The sequence below is a fragment of the Tupaia chinensis genome, unplaced genomic scaffold (genome assembly GCF_000334495.1).
Source record: "Tupaia chinensis unplaced genomic scaffold, TupChi_1.0 Scaffold000605_1, whole genome shotgun sequence".
Lineage (NCBI taxonomy): Eukaryota > Metazoa > Chordata > Mammalia > Scandentia > Tupaiidae > Tupaia > Tupaia belangeri.
Genome location: NW_006160123.1, coordinates 2,597,413 through 2,618,414, shown reverse-complemented (window position 1 = coordinate 2,618,414; position 21,002 = coordinate 2,597,413). Strand labels below are relative to the sequence as shown.

The window sequence follows — 21,002 nt, the reverse complement described above, 5'->3', positions numbered from 1 at the left end:
CCCCCGCCACGCCACGCCACGCCACGCCCCCGCCACGCCCCGCAGCCCTGGCCGCACCTCCCAGGGGCCCTCGGGCGCCGTTCTGCGGAGCGTACGTAGGGACCTGAGAACCCGGAAGTTACGTTATAGGCGCGCGTCACGGGGGCGGGAGTCAGCTGAGCTGCCGGGGCGAGGTTGGGATCACCTGGGATCAACTGAAGGAGCCGGTGATCTCTTGTGGGCGGGAGTGGGGTGCAGAATTGGGCCAGATTTTAGGGGGGGCGGCTCCTCGATCTTCATGCTCTGTAAGGTGAGAGCGAGATCATCACTTTAGAAGCGGCGGCAGGTTCTGAGGATCTGTCAGAGACTGGACAGTCACAGCTCTCAATCCGGGGCGACGGGGATTCAGAGGGGAACCCTGTTGTGATCCTCGGGCCCCTGGTGAAGGGCTCAGAGGCCGGGCACCATGGCGTCCATCCTGGATGAGTACGAGGACTCACTGTCTCGCTCCGCCGCCTTGCAGCCCGGCTGCCCTAGCGTGGGCATCCCCCACTCGGGTAAGGAAAGGGAGAGCCCCACTGCCCCTTTCGGCTCTCCAAGTACCTGCAGGAAGAGAGCGGGAAGGGCAACTGCAAGAGCTCGGGTTCAACCTACGGGACGTGCATTCCGCATGTAGGCCCCGATTCGCCTCAGGCTTTCTTGGCGCCCAGTTGTGCATGGTTGAAGCTTGAAAGAGCCAGGAGAGCAGCCCCGTGTTCCAGGCCCTACGCTAGGGTCCTTCTAAGCAGGAACTGGGGTCCAGATGAGGAAGTGCTTGACCGCAAGACCGCACTTGGGCCGTTGGGAGAAGTGAGAATAGTCTCCAGGCATGCCCTGATGCCCGATTCTGTGCTTTTTCCCACCAGGCCTCTTCTGGAGGTGGGAGGAGGATGTTGAAAAGGGAAGGGGGGATGGTCCTAGAGGGAATTTTGTCATTGAACAAGGAGAAATGGAGATGAGGTATTTGGGGCCTTGACTAGAAATGTCTGTAGAAAGTAGTGCAAAGTTGGCAGAGTGCTAGTGCATTTTGAGTGGAGGTAGACTAGAGAGAGAACTGCTGTTAACGTCACTGGTTGGAATGGCTCCCCAGGGCCCCCTCTGCTCTCATTCTTCTCACACTTCACTAAGTCTCATTAGGGCAGGGAGCCGGGAGAGGCTGGAGCCAGAGTGCTTTAGTAGGCTGGGATTGCTGGGTCACAGGCTGCTGGGGAGAATGCCCAAACCACCCTCCATAGCGCTGGACTCCATTACTACTGAAGCAGGTGCATCATTCTGTAACAGCATCTCAAGAATTCAAAGAATCAACTCCCTGGCAGCTCTGTGGCCTAGTGGTTAAGGCAGCCGCATCCTACAAGGCCAACCCTGTGGTTCAAGTCCTAGACCAGGTGGCTTGAAACACATATTGTGAATGGAGCCAACCAGTGCATGGTGGTTGGGGCGACTGAAATCCCACATGGCCAAGCACACACTTCAAGTCCCAAAGCCAGCAGCACTGAAAAACACACCAGGCACATGTGTGTGTGTGTGTATACCCAAAATCCCAAGAGGAACATGGATGAGAAAGGATTGCGGCATGGTCTCCCCCTCGGGAGGGTACTTTTTCGCTGTCTCTCCATCTGACTCCAGTGAGCTCATGCTTCCTATAGCAAATATTTTTTGAAAAGGACGAAACACAGTGAGCGCATGTGTGTGTGCATGTTCCTAATTACAACAGGATGCAGAAATGGAGAAGGGATTATGGTGTGATCATATCCTCTGTGTGTGTGTGTGGGGGGGGGTGATTCTCCCTCTGTCCGTCTCCCTGGTAAGCACACACACCCTGAGGCAAAAACTTAGAAAGTAGAACAGAGAATCAATTCCTTACTGCTGTCAGAAGTGTGAGAAAAGTCCAAGACCCTAATGTGGAGATCACCAGCAAACTGCTTGTTAACCAAATCCTGGGTGGAAGAAAGTGGAAAGGAGCAGGTTTTGGTTTTTTATTTTATTTTCTCTTTGTCCTGAGCTTTTTATTTATTTATTTTTTTGAAAGGTTTTTGCTGTAGGGTGCATGCACTTGCCAGAGAGACAGAAAGTGAGAAATCACACCCCCAGGGGGGATAGCCACACCACAATCCCTTCCAAGGGGGATAGCCACGCCACAATCCCTTCTCCATTCTCCTCTCAGGATCTTGGGCACGCACGCACACGTGCCCAGCATGAGTTTAAGCCACCAGGTCTGGGACTCGAACCATGGTCGACTACATGGGAGTCCAGCAACCAGCCATTATGCCATCCACTGGTCCCTGTTTTGCTTAATTTTGTTTTGTTTTGCCTCTCCTTGCCCTTGCTGTGTCTCTTCCATGGCTAATCATTTCTTCACTTCTCATGGTAGGGTATGTGAATGCCCAGCTGGAGAAGGACGTGCCCATCTTCACGAAGCAGCGGATTGACTATACCCCTTCTGAACGTATCACCAGTCTTGTGGTCTCCTGCAATCAGCTCTGCATGAGCCTGGGCAAGGATACACTGCTCCGGTAACCAAGGGTCCGAAAGGCTTAGGAGGTGGGAGTGAGTGGGGATTTGGGAACTTTCAAATGACCGGGGCCTTTCCTCCGCGCTGGGCAAGTAAAGCAGTGGGATTGTCGGTAATACTTATCCTTTCCCAAATATAGCATAGTAGTTAAGACTTAGACCTGGATTAATATCCTAGCTATACCACTTACCAGCTGTGGAATGTTGAGCAAGTCACTTAATCTCTAAACATATTACTTGGGGCCAGCCAGTGACTGGTGGTTAAAGCAGCTGGATCTCACATGGCCAGCAGTGTGGTTCAAGTCTCAGACCCACTGGGCACATGCGTGTGTGTGCCCAAAATCCTGAGAGGAGAGCGGAGGAGAGAGATGGGTGTGGTCATGCCCCTGGAGTGCTTTCTCACTTTCCCTGTCCCTTTCCTGAGAGCACAAATACCCTATAGCAAAGTTTTGAAAAAAATTCTTTCATCTCTTAAAGGTAGTAGCAGCTTACAGGTTAATCACATAGATCGTTGGAACTGTCTAGAGTCCTGGAATATATCTGCCGTAAAGGGAAGTAATGCATGACAGAGGTGTCAGCAAACTGTTTATCTGTCTGTCTCAAAAATACATTTTAGATGTAATATTTATTTATTTATTTATTTTTGGAGAGTTTTTTGCTATAGGGTGCATGAGCTCACCCTCTTCTCACACTGGAACTGTCTAGAGTCCTGGAATATATCTGCCGTAAAGGGAAGTAATGCATGACAGAGGTCTCAGCAAACTGTTTATCTGTCTGTCTCAAAAATACAGTTTAGATGTAATATTTATTTATTTATTTATTTTTGGAGAGCTTTTTGCTATAGGGTGCATGAGCTCACCAGAAAGACAGAGATAGAGAGCTAGAAATCACCTCCCCAAGGGGGATGACCATGCCATAATTCCTTCTCCTCCATTCTCCTCTCAGGATTTGGGCACACAAGCACACATGCCCGGCATGAGTTTAAGTCACCGGTTCCAGGACTCGAACCACGGTTGACTACATGGGAGTCCAGCAACATAGCCATTACACCAACTGCTGGTCCAGAATATACTTTTTTTTTTTTTGGAGAGAGAGATTTTTGCTGTAGATTTTGGCGTGTATACTTGCCAGAAAGGGAGAGACAGAGAGACAGAAAGTGAGAAATCACTCCCGGGTGGATGGCCACACCGCAGTCCCTTCTCTTCCAATCTCCTTTCAGAATTTTAGCCATGTATACATACACACCCTGGGCATGAGTTTTTAAGCTGCCAGGTCCAGGACTTGAATCACAGTCAACTACGTGGGAGTCCAGCAACAACCATTATGCCATCTGCTGGTCCCATGAATATTTAATAAATTTTGATGCTTTCAGGCTAAACAGAGACCTTACTCAAGCTAGAAAATGAAAGCTTTCTCCTTCAAGGAAAAAAATATGTCTGGCTACATAATAATTGTTACTACAAAACAAAATGCACTAGGAATGAGGTCAAAACAAAAGATGATGGGAAAATAATGTTTGTTTCACTCCAGCAACAAGATTTACATCCCTTTAAAAAAAAAACAAAACAAAACAAAAAACTCTACACATTTATAAGAAAAAAAACTATTCAGTGGGAAAGGGAGCATAAAGAATATAAACAGGTGAGACCAGCAGATGGTGTAATTGTTACATTGGTGGACTCCCACTTTATTCACTGAGGTTCAAGTCTCAGACCAGTAGGCTTAAACTCACACCGTGTGCCCAAAATCCCAAGAGGAGAATAGAGAAGGGATTGCAGCATGGCTATCCCCCCAGGGGATGATTTCTTGCTTTCTGCCTCTTTGTTTCTCTCTGTGTCTCTCCAGTGAGCACATATGCTCTATAGCAAAAAAATCTCTTTAAAAAAAAAAAAAAAAGAAGGGTAATTAAGGGCACTGGACTCCTACATGGCCAACCGCGGTTTGAGTCCCGGACCTGGCGACTTACTTTCTCACTCTCCCTCAGCCCCCTCGCTCTGGCCCTCTCTGGTCAAATTTTAAATAAATAAAGTTAAGTAAAATAATTATTTAAAAAAAAAAAACAATTAGGCAATTTATAGAAAAAGAACAATAAACATGAAAGTATCTTCAACCTCTCAAATATGAATTAAAATAGCTTCTAAGGGGCCAGCAGTTAGCATAATGGCTATGTCACTGAACTCCCATGTAGTCGACTGCAGTTCGAGTCCTGGACCAGGTGGCTTAAAACTCATGCCGGGCGCGTGTGTGTGTGTGCCCAAGATCCCGAGAGGAGAATGGAGGAGAAAGGATTGCAGCATGGCCATCCCCCCGGGGGGTGATTTCTTGCTTTTTGTCTCTCTGTCTCTCTGGTGAGCACACACACCCTGTAGCAAAAACCTCTCCAAAAAAGAAAGAAAGGAAACAAAAAAAAAAACCTCTAAAAAAAATCTATCAGACTGGCAAAAGTAAACGGTGCTGGTGAAGATGCAGGGAAATGGGAAATGGACTTTAGTACTTTGTTGGCAAGAGTGTAAATTGCCACCATCTTTCTTTATATGTGCTTTTTTAAAAGAATTATTTTATTTTACGGGAACCAGCAGTTGGCGTAATGGCTATGTTGCTGGACTCCCATGTAGTCGACCGCGGTTCGCATCCTGGACCCGGTGGCTTAGAACTCACGCATGTGCGTGCGTGCCCAAAATCCCGAGAGGAGAGTGGAGGAGAAGGGATTACGGTGTGACCATCCCCCCTGGGGGGTGATTTCTCGCTTTCTGTCTCTCTCTCTCTCTGTCTGTCTGGTGAGCTCACGCACCCTATAGCAAAAACCTCTCAAAAAAAAAAAGAATTATTCAGAAAACACCGGCCCCCTATAGAAAAAATAACTCAAAAAAAAAAAAAAAAAAAAAAGAAAAAGAAAAGAAAACTCCAAAAATCTAAAAAAAATTTTAAAATGGAAAAAATATACAAGGCAAATGCAAAAAACAAGTAAATAAGAATTACAGTGTTTATCAGGGGTGAGGTAGCACGAAGGAAAAAAGATAAAACAAAATAAATAAGGATATTTTATGGTGATAACAGTAACAGACACCTTTCTATTATGAACAAAGCAAGTATGCATATTTATGTATCAGATAATATAGTATCAACATTTCTAAAGCTTAAACGATAACATATTCAATGAGGTAGCATGAAAAACTTTCTTTTTTTTTTTAATTTGCTATAGGGTGGGTGAGGTTGCTGGAAACAGAGAGGGGAAAGTGAGAAATCACCAACAATGGAGGATGGCCATACTGCAATCCCTTCTTCATTGTCCTCTCAGGATTTGGGGTGTGCATGTACATGCCCGGCGTGTTTTTCAAGCCTCCCTGTCCTAGACCCGAACTATGGAGTCAGCCACGTGGGGTCCATTTTCCTTAACCGTCACACCACCTTGTTGACCTGCCACCATCTTTTAGATAAGTAATCTGGTGGGACCAGCAGTTAGCGTGATGGCTATGTCACTGGACTCCCATGTACTCAACCGTGGTTTGAGACCTGGTGGCTTAAACTCACGCTGGGCGCATGTGCGTGTGTGCCCAAGATCCAGAGAGGAGAATGGAGGAAAAGCAATTGTGGTGTGGCCATCCTCCCAGGGGGTGATTTCTCACTTTCTATCTCTCTGTCTCTCTCTGTCTTTCTGGTGAGCACACATGCCCTATAGCAAAAACCTTTTAAAAAAAAAAAAAAAAAAGAAAAGAAATTTAAAAAAAAATCATACCCAGTGAGTGTGTGTGTGCATGCCCAGGATCCCGATGGGATGAAGAAATGGATGAAAAAGGATGGTGGCAAGACAGGCTCCTTTGAGGGGTGCTTTCTCTTTCTTTCTCTTTCTCTTACACTTGTGAGTGCATGCACCCTCCAGCAATTAAAAATAATTTTTTCTATTTTTTTTTAAGAATTGTTTTATTTAACTTACTCACTTATTTTATTTCAACAGGGAGGGACAGAGTGAGAGAGAAAGAGAAAAGGAAAGTGAGAAAGCAAGCCACCAGGTCTAAGACTCAAACCACGGTCGGTCATGTGAGAGTCCAGCGCTCTCAACCAACACGCCATCTGCCAGCCCCTGAAAATAATAAAAACAAAAATCTGTACCTTGGGAGAGCTGGCTGGTGGCATGGTTGTTAAGGGCGCTGGACTCCCACATGGCTGACCATGGTTCGAGTCCTGGGCCTGGTGGCTTGGTTTCTTACTTTCTCTCTCTCTCTCTAACTCTCTCTCTCTCACTCTGTCCCTCTCAACTCAAATTAAAATAAGTAAATAAAGTTAAATAAAATAATTATTTAAAAATATCTGTACCTTGGGGCCAGCAGGTAGCATGGTGGTTGAGGCACAGGACTCCCATATGGCCGATCTAAGTTCTAAGGCAGCTTGCTTTCTTACTTTCTCTCTTTCTCTCTTTGGTGAGTGCATGTGCCCTATAGCAATTTAAATAATAATAAATAAAATAAATAATTCTTTTTAAAAATCTATAACTTTGATCCATCCATTCCACTGTGGGGAATAGAAAGTGTAGAAAGGAAAGTTTGCACTGATACAGACGTAAGGGGGTTGATGGTAGTGTTATTTGTGATAGAAAAAGAACTGGCCCCAGGATAAGACCCAGTAACAGGAAGCAGGTGATGAAGGTACAGCTCGGCCATAAAATGGGAGGGTATGCTGTGGTCAAAACAGTGAATCAACTGCCAGCAACGTGGCACGCTAGCTGAGGCAGCTGGACCCCGTATGGCAGCTTGAGTCCCAGTCTTGGTGACTTGAAAAACACAGGAGGTGGGGCCAGCAGGTGGTGTGGTGGTTAAGAGTGCTGGACTCCCACATGGCCATCCATGGTTCGAGTCCCAGACCTGGTGACTTGCTTTCTCACTTTCCCTCTCTCTCTGTCCCTCTTTGGTCAAATTAAAAGTAAATAAATATAAAATAAAGTTCAATAAAATAATTTAAATAAAGTTCAATAAAATAATTTTTAAAAAAAAGAAAAGAAAAACACAGGAGGTGTGCATGCCCAAAATCCCAAGAGGAGAATGGAGGAGAAGGGATTGTGGTGTGACCATCCCCCTGGGGGACGATTTCTTTTCTCCCTTTCTCTTTCTGATGAGCACACACATCCTATAACAAACTAAGAAAAAAGAAGGAAAGAAAGAATTGAATAAGAAAACTATTTAAATAGAAGTGCCCCTCAAATTATTGCAAAGATTGAGATAATACCTGACTAAGCTCTTGGCATGGTACTTGGTGTATAGAAAGTGCTCAGAAAGTTGCTGTTGTGTTATCCCCTTCTTACTCCAGCAGTCTGGGCTGTTCCAGATGCATTGCAGGGCTTTTGAGCAGAAGAGAAAGACTTCCTTAGTGACTGCTCTAAATGAGGTGGGGAAGTTCTCAGAGCCGAGAGTTCTTTTTTTCGAGAGGTTTTTTGCTATAGGGTATGTGCGCTCACAGGAGAAACAGAGACAGAAAGCAAGAAATCACCGCCATGCCCCAATCCCTTCTATTCCATACTCTTTTTTTTTTTTTGGATTTATTTATTTATTTAAATTTGATCAGAGAGGGACAGAGTGTGAGAGAGAAAGTGAGAAAGCAAGCTGCCAGCTCCAGGTGTCGAACTGCCGTTGGCCATGTGAGAATCCAGCGCCCTTAACCACCACACCACGTGTGGCCTCACCCCGCTTCCATACTCTTCTCGGGATTTGGGGCATGCATGCATACGTGCCCCGCGTGGGTTTCAAGCTGCTGGTTCTGGGGTTTGAACCACAGTTGACCATGTGGGAATCCAGCGCCTTAACCACTATTTCACCTGCTGGCCCCAGAGCTGAGGGTTCTTTTATTTTTTGAGAGGTTTTTGCTATTGGTCTCATGTAGTCGTTTTTCGAGAGATTTTTACTATAGGTCTTGTGCTCACTGGAGAAACAGAGAGAGACAGGGAGACAGAAAGCAAGAAATCATCCTCCAGGGGAATGGCCACACTGCAATCCCTTCCCTTCTCGGATCTTGGGCATGTCCACACATGTGCCCAGAATGAGGTTTTTTTTTTTTGGAGAGGGTTTCGCTATAGGGCGCGTGCACTCGCCAGGCAGAGAGAGACAGAGAGATAGAAAGCGAGAAATCACCCCCCCAGGGGGGATGGCCACGCCACAATCCCTTCTCCATCCTCCTCTCAGGATTTTGGGCACACATGCACACGCGCCTGGCATGAGTTTAAGCCACCGGGTCTGGGACGCGAACCGCGGTCGACTACGTGGGAGTCCAGCGACATAGCCATTATGCTAACTGCTGGTCCCCTTTTTTAGAGATTTTTGAAGTAGGGAATGTGTGCTGGCTAGAAAGACAGAAAACAAGAAATCACCCTCCACGGGTGATGCCCCTTTTCTTGAGATTTTCGGCATGCACACACATGTGCCCAGCCTGAGTTTTAAGCTGCTAGGTCTGGGACTCGAACTCCAACCTCCGTGGGAGTCCAGCAATGTAACCATTACACCATTTGCTGGTCCTGAGCTGAGAGTTTGTAAGTAGGACCCTCTGTATGTTTCAAGGTTCCCTTAGGATTGTGTATAAAATTCTGTGTGTATATAGATTTCAGGGAAGAAAGGCTGTAACTTTTTTTTTTCTCCAAGAGATTTTTCTGTAGGATGCCTGGGCTCTCCAGAAAGATAGAGAGGAAGACAGACAGAAAGCGAGAAATCACCCCTCATGGAGATGGCCATGCTGCAATCCCTTCTCCTCCATTCTCCTCTCGGGATCTTGGGCATGCATGCACACGCGCCTGGCATGCGTTTAAGCCACCAGTACGGGACTCTAACCGTGGTCAACTACAAGGGAGTCCAGCAGCATAGCCATTATGCCAACTGCTGGTCCCAGGCCATGACTTTTGTAACTGTTTTTATAAATGATCTGGCCTTCTCTAGAGTGACTCTAGGACTCTCGTCCCCACAGCATTGACTTGGGCAAGGCAAATGAACCCAACCAAGTGGAGCTGGGGCGCAAGGACGATGCCAAAGTGCACAAGATGTTCCTGGACCACACTGGTGAGTGCAGACATGGTTGGAGAAGGGGGCCTGTGGGACGACCACTGCCTGGGCTGGGGAGGATCCTAGGGCGGCGGGTGCCGGAAACCGAGGGCAGGAATGGCAGCATCCTCTGGGGTGCCCCTCTGTCCCCGCTCCAGGCTCCCACCTGCTGATTGCTCTGAGCAGCACCGAGGTGCTCTACGTGAACCGTAACGGACAGAAGGTGAGGCCACTGGCACGCTGGAAGGGGCAGCTGGTGGAGAGCGTGGGCTGGAACAAGGCGCTGGGCACCGAGAGCGGCACCGGGCCCATCCTGGTCGGTACCGCCCACGGCCAGATCTTCGAAGCGGAGCTCTCAGCCAGCGAGGGTGGGCTTTTCGGCCCTGCCCCGGATCTCTACTTCCGCCCGTTGTATGTGCTGAATGAAGAGGGGGGTCCCGCGCCGGTGTGCTCCCTGGAGGCGGAGCGGGGCCCTGATGGGCGAGGCTTTGTGATCGCCACCACTCGACAGCGCCTCTTCCAATTCATAGGCCGAGCTGCAGAGGGGGCTGAGGCCCAGGGCTTCTCGGGGCTCTTTGCTGCCTACACAGACCACCCACCCCCATTCCGGGAGTTTCCCAGCAACCTGGGCTACAGCGAGTTGGCCTTCTACACCCCTAAGCTGCGCTCAGCGCCGCGGGCCTTCGCCTGGATGATGGGGGACGGCGTGTTATATGGCGCATTGGACTGTGGGCGTCCCGACTCACTGCTCAGCGAAGAGCGAGTCTGGGAGTACCCAGAGGGGGTAGGTCCTGGGGCCAGCCCACCCCTGGCCATCGTCCTGACCCAGTTCCACTTCCTGCTGCTGCTGGCGGATCGGGTGGAAGCGGTGTGCACGCTGACGGGGCAGGTGGTGCTGCGGGATCACTTCCTGGAGAAGTTCGGGCCGCTCAAGCACATGGTGAAGGACTCGTCCACCGGCCAGCTGTGGGCCTACACTGAGCGCGCCGTCTTCCGCTACCACGTGCAGCGCGAGGCCCGGGATGTCTGGCGCACCTACCTGGACATGAACCGCTTCGACCTGGCCAAAGAGTATTGTCGAGACCGGCCCGACTGCTTGGACACGGTCCTGGCCCGGGAGGCCGATTTCTGCTTCCGCCAACGTCGCTACCTGGAGAGCGCCCGCTGCTACGCCCTCACCCAGAGCTACTTCGAGGAGATCGCCCTCAAGTTCTTGGAGGCCCACCAGGAGGAGGCCCTGGCCGAGTTCCTGCAGCGGAAGCTGACTGGTTTGAAGCCAGCTGAGCGTACCCAGGCCACACTGCTGACCACCTGGCTGACGGAACTCTACCTGAGCCGGCTGGGGGCTCTGCAGGGCGACCCGGAGGCCCTGAACCTCTACCGGGAGACGCGGGACCGCTTCCGTGCTTTCCTCAGCAGCCCCCGCCACAAGGAGTGGCTCTTTGCCAGCAGGGCGTATCCACGAGCTGCTGGCCAGTCATGGGGACACTGAGCACATGGTGTACTTTGCTGTGATCATGCAGGACTACGAGCGGGTGGTGGCCTACCACTGCCAGCACGAGGCCTATGAGGAGGCCCTGGCCGTGCTGGCACGCCACCGGGACCCCCAACTCTTCTACAAGTTCTCGCCCATTCTCATCCGGCACATCCCTCGTCAGCTGGTAGATGCCTGGATTGAACTGGGCAGCCGGCTGGATGCCCGGCAGCTCATCCCTGCCCTGGTGAACTACAGCCAGGGTGGTGAGGCCCAGCAGGTGAGCCAGGCCATCCGCTACATGGAGTTCTGCGTGAACGTGCTGGGTGAGACTGAGCAGGCCATCCACAACTACCTGCTGTCGCTGTACGCCCGTGGCCAGCCCGCCTCGCTGCTGGCCTACCTGGAGCAGGCAGGGGCCAGCCCACACCGCGTGCACTATGACCTCAAGTACGCGCTGCGGCTCTGTGCAGAGCACGGCCACCACCGAGCCTGCGTCCATGTCTACAAGGTCCTGGAGCTGTATGAGGAGGCTGTGGACCTGGCCCTACAGGTAAGCCCGTGAGTTCTGCCTGGTCAGGACAGGAGCTTGGAGAGCCGTGGTGGCTCTGGCCATGGTTAGAAGGTGCGGGCTTCCCTTGCAGAGAGGTGCTGTCATGTAGAGGGTGAGAACACAGACTCTGAAGTTGGGGTTTCAGTTCTGATTCTGCCACTTACCAAGCTGCTTTCTGAACCTCTCTGCCTCCGGTTATTTACCCACAGATTGGGGGTAATGTACCACTTTGGCCTCATAGGACTTCTCAAAGTACTTTCTAGGGCCAGCAGGCGGCATGATGGTTAAGGCACTGACTCCCACGTGGCCAACTGCAGATGGAGTTCAGGACCCCACGGCTTGAAAATCACTCCGGTGCATGTGCGTACGTGCCCAAAATCCCAAGAGAAGAATGGAGGAAAAGGGATCGCAATGTGGCCATCCTCCCTGGGGGCTAATTTCTCACTCTCGCCCCACCCTGCTCTGTCTCATTCCCTCTTGTGAGTGCACATAGCCTATAGCAAATTTAAAATAATAATAGTAATAATAAATATAAAATTTTTAAGAGAATTTTTAAAAAGAATTATTTCATTTAACTTTATTTATTTATTTATTTTTCATTTGATAGAGAGGGATTGAGCAGGGGTGGGGAGAGTGAGAAAGCAAGCCACCAGGTCCCGGACTTGAACCACTAGCCTTGTGGGAATCCATCATGCCATCTGGTGGCCCTTAAGAGGAATTTTTACTAGAGGGTGTGTATACTCACCAGAAAGACAGAGACAGAAAGCCAGAAATCACTCCCACTCACCCACAGGGGGGATGGCCACGCAGTAATCCCTTCTCCATTCTCCTTCTGGGATCTTGTCAAGCATGCTTGTACCCACTGTGAGTTTTAATGTTACAGTCTTGTGTCTATTTAAAGTGTTTATTTCTTCAGACCCTGTCTTCCACCCTCTACTACTCACTCCCCTCCCATACAGTCTCTGGTATCTACACTTGTCATCCCTGTGACTATCTCTCTGGAGCTTTCCATTTACCACAGAGTGCAAACATTAGCTCTATATTGAGTGGGTATATGAAGTGTTTGTCTCTCATAGTCTGGCTTACTTCACTGAACATTAAGTGTTTTTCTCTTTTTTGTAGTTTAATTCTATTTATTTATTTATTTATTTGCAGTCATTCACTGTACATCAATACAGTCTGCAAAATGAGATTTTCCATCCAGTATACATTGTATATTGGCTCAATCAAGGATATTACCCTACACGTTATCATTATCAAATAATTGTGTATTTCTTGTTTCTTATGTATTTTGCTTTTCCGCCCTCCTTGATTCCCTACCTCTCACCCTCTGCCAACTCTCCCCCTTCTCCCACCCTATCTCTAGTATGTACAGTTGTTTTCCATGCCTTCTTTTTTCACATTTTATTGATTCACTAAAGATCTTAAGTTAAAGACTTTCAGTAGCAAGCGCAGCTAAACATTAAGTGTTCTTTTTTAAAAGAATTATTTTATTTTAACTTTATTATTATTATCATTATTATTTTCCAGTTTGCTCAGAGAGAGACAGAGAGAGAGAGACAGAGAGAGGAAGTGAGAAAGCAAACCACCAGGTCCAAGACTTGAACCGTAGTCGGCCATGTGGGAGTCCAGCACCTTTAACCACCATGCCACTTGCCGGCCCCAACATTAAGTGTTCTATAGTAACCCTTTTTTTAAAAAGTTGGGAACCAGCAGTTAGCGTAATGGCTATGTCGCTGGACTTTGCCTGCTCTTGGAATATGTTAGGTCAAAAACATTCACAAAAAAAAAATATATATATATATATATATAGGTACCAGGGGTTTATTTAGAGAGATTTTTGCTATCGGGCACTTGCGCGTGCCAGAGAGATAGAGAGAGACAGAGAGATAGAAAGCAAGAAATCACCCCCCCTAGAGGGGATGGCCACTCTGCATTCCCTTCTCCATTCTCCTCTCAGGACATTGGGCATGCATGCATATATGCCCGGTGTGAACTTTAAGCCACCAGGTTCACAATGCAAACTGTGGCTGATTACATGGGAGTCCAGTGATGTAACCATTATGCCATCTGCTGGTTCCATATACAATACTTAAAAAAAAAAATTAGGGACCAGTCGCACTGCATTCCTGTCTCCTTCATCCTCCTCTCAGGATTTTGGGTACAACGCACCCAGCATGTTTTTCAGGTCACCAGGTTCAGCACTTGAACCGCAGAGTCGACCATTGGGATCCAGTACCTTAACTACCATGCCACCTGCTGGCTTATTCTTTTTTTGATTTTTAAATGTGTAATTTTTTTTAAAAATTATTTAATTTTATTTATTCATTCATTTATTTTTTAAATAATTATTTTATTTAACTTTATTTATTATTTATTCATTTGTTTATTTCAATTTGACCAGAGAGGGACAGAGTGAGAGAGAGAGAGGGAGAGAGAGTGAGAAAGCAAGCCACCAGGTCCAGGACTCGAACCAAGGTCGGCCATGTGGGAATCCAGCGCCTTTAACTACCATGCCACCTGCCGGCCCCTTCATTCATTTATTTTAATTTGACCAGAGAGAGACACACAGAGAGAGAGAGAGAAAGGGAGAAAAGAAGTCGCCAGGTCCAGGACTCGAACTGTGGTTGGCCATGTGGGAGTGTCCAGCACCTTAACCACAACGCCACCTGCTGGTCCCCTAAATGTGTAATTTTAAAAAATTTGTCAGCACATGTACTTGCCAGAGAGAGAGGGTGACATGGTCACATCACAGTCCTTTCTCCAGCTCACAACCCTGTCTGGATTCGGAGCATGCATGCACATGCACCCAGTGTGTTTTTCAAGCCACCGAGGCTGGAATTCAAACTGCCTGGTTGGCCATGTGGGATCTGGCTCCCTTAACCACAGGCCATAGGCTGGCCCTGGTTGTTGAACTTCAGGATGGTTTGAGAGAAATATGTGTTTATTAGAAACCGTATTTAGAATTTAGAATTTCGTTTTTTCCGAAGCTAGTGATTTGTAATAGGATGCAATCTTGTCATCCTGGGCAAGAGCAAGCCACAGCCCCAGTCAGCCACAGATCACTCACCGAGACAGCGTATTAAATGCATTTCAACTCACCAGTGTTTCAGCTTAGGGTGGGTTTACTAGTGTCACTTCTTTGTAAGTGGAGGAACATCTGCATGCAAAAGCTTAGAGGAGTGCGTGGAAGGTACGTGATAGTGGAAGGGGAAGGCCGATCACAGAAGAAGGTGTCAAGTAACTATTTCTCAAATTGTGAATTGTCACCTGCCTTCGGATCACCTGAAGTGCTGTTTAACATGCCTTAACATGCCCGTTCCTGGGCCTGAGCTCGGGCCTGACTGAATAAGAATGTCTGGGGATGGGATCACCAATCTGTATTTGGAATGTGTTTCCCAGAAATTTTTACATGCGCTAAAATCGCACCCTGCCACAAGTAGCTTTTAGATGGCTGTGACAGGGACAGGACCATTAGGCATAGGTTCCTCTCCTGGCCCCCTTGCTGCTAGGAGTGTGGGGAACCTGCTCCGGGCCTCTCCTCTGGCCCAGGTTTCTCCCCTAGTCTCTAAGCTGGGCAGGGAGGAGCTTGACCGGCCACGGTTTCCCCACAGGTGGATGTGGACCTGGCCAAGCAGTGTGCAGACCTGCCCGAGGAGGACGAGGAACTGCGCAAGAAGCTGTGGCTGAAGATCGCAAGGCACGTGGTGCAGGAGGAGGAAGACGTGCAGACGGCCATGGCCTGCCTGGCCAGCTGCCCCTTGCTCAAGATCGAGGACGTGCTGCCCTTCTTCCCCGACTTCGTCACCATCGACCACTTCAAGGAGGCGATCTGCAGCTCGCTCAAGGCCTACAACCACCACATCCAGGAGCTGCAGCGTGAGATGGAAGAGGCCACTGCCAGCGCCCAGCGCATCCGGCGAGACCTGCAGGAGCTGCGAGGCCGCTACGGCACTGTGGAGCCCCAGGACAAATGTGCCACCTGCGACTTCCCCCTCCTCAACCGCCCTTTTTACCTCTTCCTCTGTGGCCACATGTTCCATGCTGACTGCCTGCTGCAGGCCGTGCGGCCCGGCCTGCCCGCCTACAAGCAGGCCCGGCTGGAGGAGCTGCAGCGAAAGCTGGGGGCTGCCCCGCCCCCCACCAAGGGCTCTGCCAGGGCCAAGGAAGCTGAGGGCGGGGGCCCTACTGGGGGGCCCAGCCGGGAACAGCTCAAGGCCGACCTGGATGAACTGGTGGCCGCCGAGTGTGTGTACTGTGGGGAGCTGATGATCCGCTCCATTGACCGACCCTTCATCGACCCCCAGCGCTACGAGGAAGAGCACCTCAGTTGGCTCTAGGAGATGCAGTCCCTAATGGGTGGGCAGGCAGTGGGGAGCAGCCACACCTATTGGGGAGCCCACAGCCTGTGCCGTGGTCCTGCTATCACTGGGCTGTGACTATGCTGGGGGCGGTGGGGTTAGAGCTGTTTGCCCGCGAGGTCTCAGGCAAATGTTCTGCAAGCTTCCAGTGCGGTCTTCAGACCCGCCTGAGAGCTGCAGCCGTCCGCCTGCCTCTCAGTAGTGAGCCTTAGCCTGGAGAAGCCATTTCTGCCTCCTGCCTCTGGTAGCTCTTTGTCCTTATCACTCCTGTTCACCTTCTTGACTCAGCTCTACTCTTCCTCCTTCACTGTCTGGCCTCACTGCTAGCTCTTCCCCCTCAGAGGAAGCCCTCTCCTCTATCTGCCCCTGGGTGTCTCAGGAGTGACCGCATCCAGAGCAGTGGGTGGGAAAGATGGTGCTATGGTAGGCTGTGCTTGTGCACACTGTCTGGGCTCCAGTATGAGGAGAGGGGTACCCGAGGGCCGAGGGCCTCTGGGAGGACAGGGAGGCCCTGTCGGGTTGGAGGGCATTAAACTGCGCTGCACTGGTGACTCTGGAGTCAATGGGTTGGTTGCTGTGCCGAGTGGTGAGCAATTGCCAGGAGGGGCTGGGGAGCCTCAGGAAGGCTGCCAGGGCCCTGCAAGCCTGAAACCTTGACAGACAGTCCCTCACCTAGAGGTGAGATGGGATCATCTTCCCAGATTCTGCTTGCTTCCTTGTCCCCCTCCACCCAGTCTCAGTTCAGGGCTCAGGGGTTACACCCTGTTTTATTGATGTCATGGTGCAGGTGCAGTTCTTCCCTTCGGCCAGCAGGTGGTGCTGCTCCCCCATAGAATCCTTCACACTCTTGGAACTAGGGGTCCTGAGTCATTCCATTAGTGCTTGCACCCTCTGTTCCCTCTGCAATTGCCCTGAGAATTGAGAATCTGGGGGGCGTCTCCACTGCCTAACCGTGGTTCCCAGTCTTCACTCATCCTCCCTCCAGCAACCCTTACACAGGCTAAATGTTGCTTGCCCCCTCTCCCAGTTTGGAGCTCTTGTCTCCCTACCTCCTGCAGGCTGGGCTCTGACTACCTTGTCTTTTTTTTTTTTTTTTTTAAAATTTTTTTTTTTTTTTTTTAAGAATTATTTTATTTAACTTAATTAGTTAATTATAATTTGACTAGAGAGGGACAGAGAAAGAGAGGGGAAGTGAGAACTCAAGCCACCAGGTCCGGGACTTTGTCGGCCCTGTGGGAGTCCAGCGCCCTTAACCACCATGCTACCTGCCAGCTTGGGGTCTAGCTGGCCCCTGGCACCAGGGAACCAGGGAGGGAGACTGCCACTATCCATGGCATTGGGCAGGTATGTTTCCTCCTCACCCTGTGACCCGCCCTCTGTCTAGATTACACTTCTTTAGCTGTGGCTGGAGGCGAAGTCCTGGGGAGCCCCGGAATGCAACCTTCCCATGACATCAGCTGAGCACCCTTTGCCCCTTGGGCACTGCCCTGCTTTATGGGTGTGATCTGTCATCTGGCCTAGATGGACAAAATAACAAGGGAGTGTTCCTGGGGTCAGGCCCGCCAGGCTGGTAACTGCAGGTTCTCTGTTTCCTCCAGCCTAAGCCTCTTCCAGGAATCGGATTTCCCACAGTTCGGGTTGAATTTTGCCCTGCCCCATTCCTGAACCACTAGAATGACAGGAGGCTGGAAGCTATCTTCTGTGACCCTCAGATTCCCCATCCTGCCTCAGAAGCAAAAGTGGGAGCACTTGGGGGTAGAGGCATCCCCACCCTGTTCTCACCATTGTTCGGGAGGGTTTGGAGGGCTCCTGCCCCCTGCCTCTCCCTCACACCTAGACAAACCCCGGGCTCGGGCGGCTCAGTTCCTTGTCACTGGAGTGGTCACTTGTTTACGTGGAGAAAACAGCTTGGGGCTTCTCTGCATAATGGGTGCCTAATACATGTTAGCTAAACAAACACGACCCTGCTGCCCTGCACCCAGAGGGCTTGGCCAGCGCAGCCTGGGATGCCCCTTCCCCTTCTGTCTTCTCCTAAGCCGCCCATCTGGTCCTAGGCTGCTTCCTCTTTCCTGGGAAAAGGCCCCAGGCTTCCCTGGCATCGACCGAGTGGGGTTCCGGTGAGTCAGGGCAACGGGAAGCCACGGCTCTCAGATCTCTGGAAACCAAGCAAGGCCAGGAATGGAGAGCAGAGAGGAGGCCTTCAGGGCTTTGGCCCTAAGCCTGGTGGTGGGCCAGAAGGGGGTGGGGTGGGGGAGCAGCTGCGTGGGCAGGGGCCAAGATGAATGAGCTGCTCCTGGAGCGGTCACTGGAAATAGGAGGAGTGGCCACAGGCAGTGACGCTGGGACCAGGGCAGGAGGCTTGTAAACAAGGAAGCCACCTGGGGGAGACGCAGGGCGGCCACTGGTCCTGGGGAGCAGGTGCTTCCTGAGGCCCGCCTTTGAGAGGGCCCTGGGGGGCCGCCCTGCCGAGTGGACGGCGGGCACAAGGGGGCGCTGTCTACTGACGTCTCGAACCCACCGCTCCCTGCCAGAGCCCGGGGGCGTGGCCACTGGAGGGTGTGCCGCCCCAGCCCCAGAGCCCCCTCTCTTCTGTACCCTAGGCCGACTGGCCAAGGGCGCCAGCCCTGGCCGAGGTCGCGGGGCTCAGCCGGACCCCTTGGACCGAGCTCATCCCCCCTGGGACCCCCAGTTCGCGCTGTTCCTGCCCTCACCCAAGGCTCAGGTCACAAGCCGGCCCTGGCACCGACCCCGTTGGTTGGGAGGGGGCTCTGAGGCGGGCTCCAGGCTGCCCTTGGCGCTGGCCCCCTGGCGCCAGGGAAACAAAAGGTTAGGGGCCCTGAGGGAGTTATCTGGCCCCACCGCCACCACCACCGCCGTGGGGGGAGGGTCCCGGAGGGGGCACACCTCTCCTCTCCCCCAGCTCTACCGATTCTTCGAGACACTTTCACAGGCGGAAATTCCCAGAGGTCAGAGGAGGGAAACGGTTAATTCCTTTTATTCAATGGGTCCCCCTACACGCCTCCCCCCAACTTCCTCCCTCCACTTCCCGCCCCCCCCTGTGTGAACAGGAAGTGGAGAGGAAAAGGCTCTGAGCCGAGCAGCTGGGAGCAGAAGGCAGGGAGTGGGCAGCAGGCCTTGGGCCAGCCCTGCCCCTCTCGCGTACTTGCTGGAGGGCCAGACTGCGGCCTGGGAAAGAACCTGCAGCCCCGCTGGCACCCGCCGACCTGGGAAAAGGCCCGTGCCCAAGCCCCCTTCCCCACCCCGCTGCCAGGTCAGCCACTGCTGTCCCGAGGGTGCAAGGCATCCCCTTGCCCAAGACCAGCTGCCCCAGCCACCGCAGCCACGCCTCACCCCCACGGCAGGGCTGGGCATCCCGAGGCTGGCAGGCATCTCTACAGGCAGAAGCCAGTCCTGGCTCTGGCTCCACCGCTCGGCCCCTCAGCCCTGCCAGCCCTTTGAAGCTCATGCAGTGCTTCCTGTTTGGGGCGGGCGATGCCAGGGCCCCTCCCCCCCCATTGTTCTGGAGAGACCATAGGTCCATCTGTTGCCCCGTGGTGGGGCCCCCAGGCAGTGCCACACGGGAGCAGCACCACAAAGGACCCTGCTGGCAGCTTTGCTTATGTGGGGCGAGGCTGGGCCTGCAGTAGGTTGAGGGCGAATGGTGGTCAGAGGCAGGCCTGGGCGCCATGGAATAGGAGGTCTAGCGTTTGGGCATCTGGAGCCCTCAGCTTTCTCCTCCACCAAGAGCGAGAAGATGATGCTGTTCTGCAAGTTATGCACGCTGGTGTCACCCGGAGAGGGGCACCATTCTCATGCCCACGTCCCCAAAGGGAAAACTGAGGCAGAAGGCCAGACTGGTCGAGGATGGCCAGTCAGGGGCACGGAGCAGGGTTCTCCTTTCTAGGACGGCCCACTCCCTGAACGTCCCTTGACTGGGTGCTTTCCTCTCCCTGAGCATCTTTGCCTTTGCTCAGCTTCCGCCTTAAAGCGACCAGAGCAAGCAGTCGGGAACTACACCACGAGGTCGCCGGCAACGCAGCCGACTGCACTGACAACAAGCCCGGGCAGAAAAAGGGAAAGGGGCCCTGGTCTGGGCCCCGGGAGGGTGGGTGCGGCTCTGGTACCCAGGCCACCATGGCCAAAGGTCTGTTTGCATTTCCTGGGCGCAGAGGCAGGTGCCTACAGCTCACTTCCCTGGCATGGGCTGCTCTCACTGCCTGACCTGCATCTCCACGGAGATAGAAGCCCAGACGCCATCTACCCCCTTCTCTCACCAGGTCCTCCAGATTCTCTCTCCGGCCCAGGATCTGCACTGCTCACACTCCCAGGGAGCCACAGCTGCAGAGACCTCAGATGGGGACCACGGAGACCATACAGTTAGTGGATGGAACCTTCAGTCAAAGACAAGTGTCTGTAAATGTTCAGCTCCTGAAACTGATCTCAGGTGGAAGCTGGGCTGGGGCCCCACACGCTTGTTCACTTGGCCTGTGCCCAATCTCCAGGGGATGTCAAGATGTCCAGAAACCCAGTATGACAACCACTGAGCTGTCAATCAATCCCGCCTTCTAAAGTTACAGATGCTAAATCTTTTTTTTTTTTTTGAGAGGTTTTTCGCTATAGGGCGCGTTCACTCATCAGACAGAGACAGAGAGACAGAAAGCAAGAAATCACCCCCCAGGGGGGATGGTCACGCCACAATCCCTTCTCCTCCATTCTCCTCTCAGGATCTTGGGCACGCATGCACACACACCCGGCGTGAGTTTTAAGCCCCCGGGTCCGGGATGCGAACCGTGGTCGACTACGGGGGAGTCCAGCGACATAGCCATTACGCTAACTACTGGTCCCAAATCTTTTTCTTTTTAATTTTTTATTTTGCTGTAGTGCATGTGTGCTTAACCAGAGAGAGAAAGAAATCATCCCGCCTCTCCCCGCCCCCTCGAGAATGGTCATGCCGCAATCCATTCTCCATTCTCTTCTTGGGATTTTGGGTACCCACATACCTGTATCAATATGCTTTTCTTTCTTTTTTTTTAAATAATTATTTATTTATTTAAATTTTTCCAGAGAAG

At 51.4% G+C, this 21,002-nt stretch overlaps 1 protein-coding gene across 1 annotated transcript; it reads left to right on the top strand.

Moving 5' to 3' along the window:
• Positions 1-118: 118 nt before the first annotated feature.
• On the top strand, positions 119-16,622 carry VPS18 (VPS18 core subunit of CORVET and HOPS complexes). The gene is given in 6 exon segments (XM_006158677.3): positions 119-536; positions 2,390-2,531; positions 9,472-9,563; positions 9,704-11,000; positions 11,002-11,572; positions 15,187-16,622. Coding segments are annotated over 6 exon segments (2,919 nt in total). The 5' UTR covers positions 119-445; the 3' UTR covers positions 15,913-16,622.
• Positions 16,623-21,002: the final 4,380 nt, after the last annotated feature.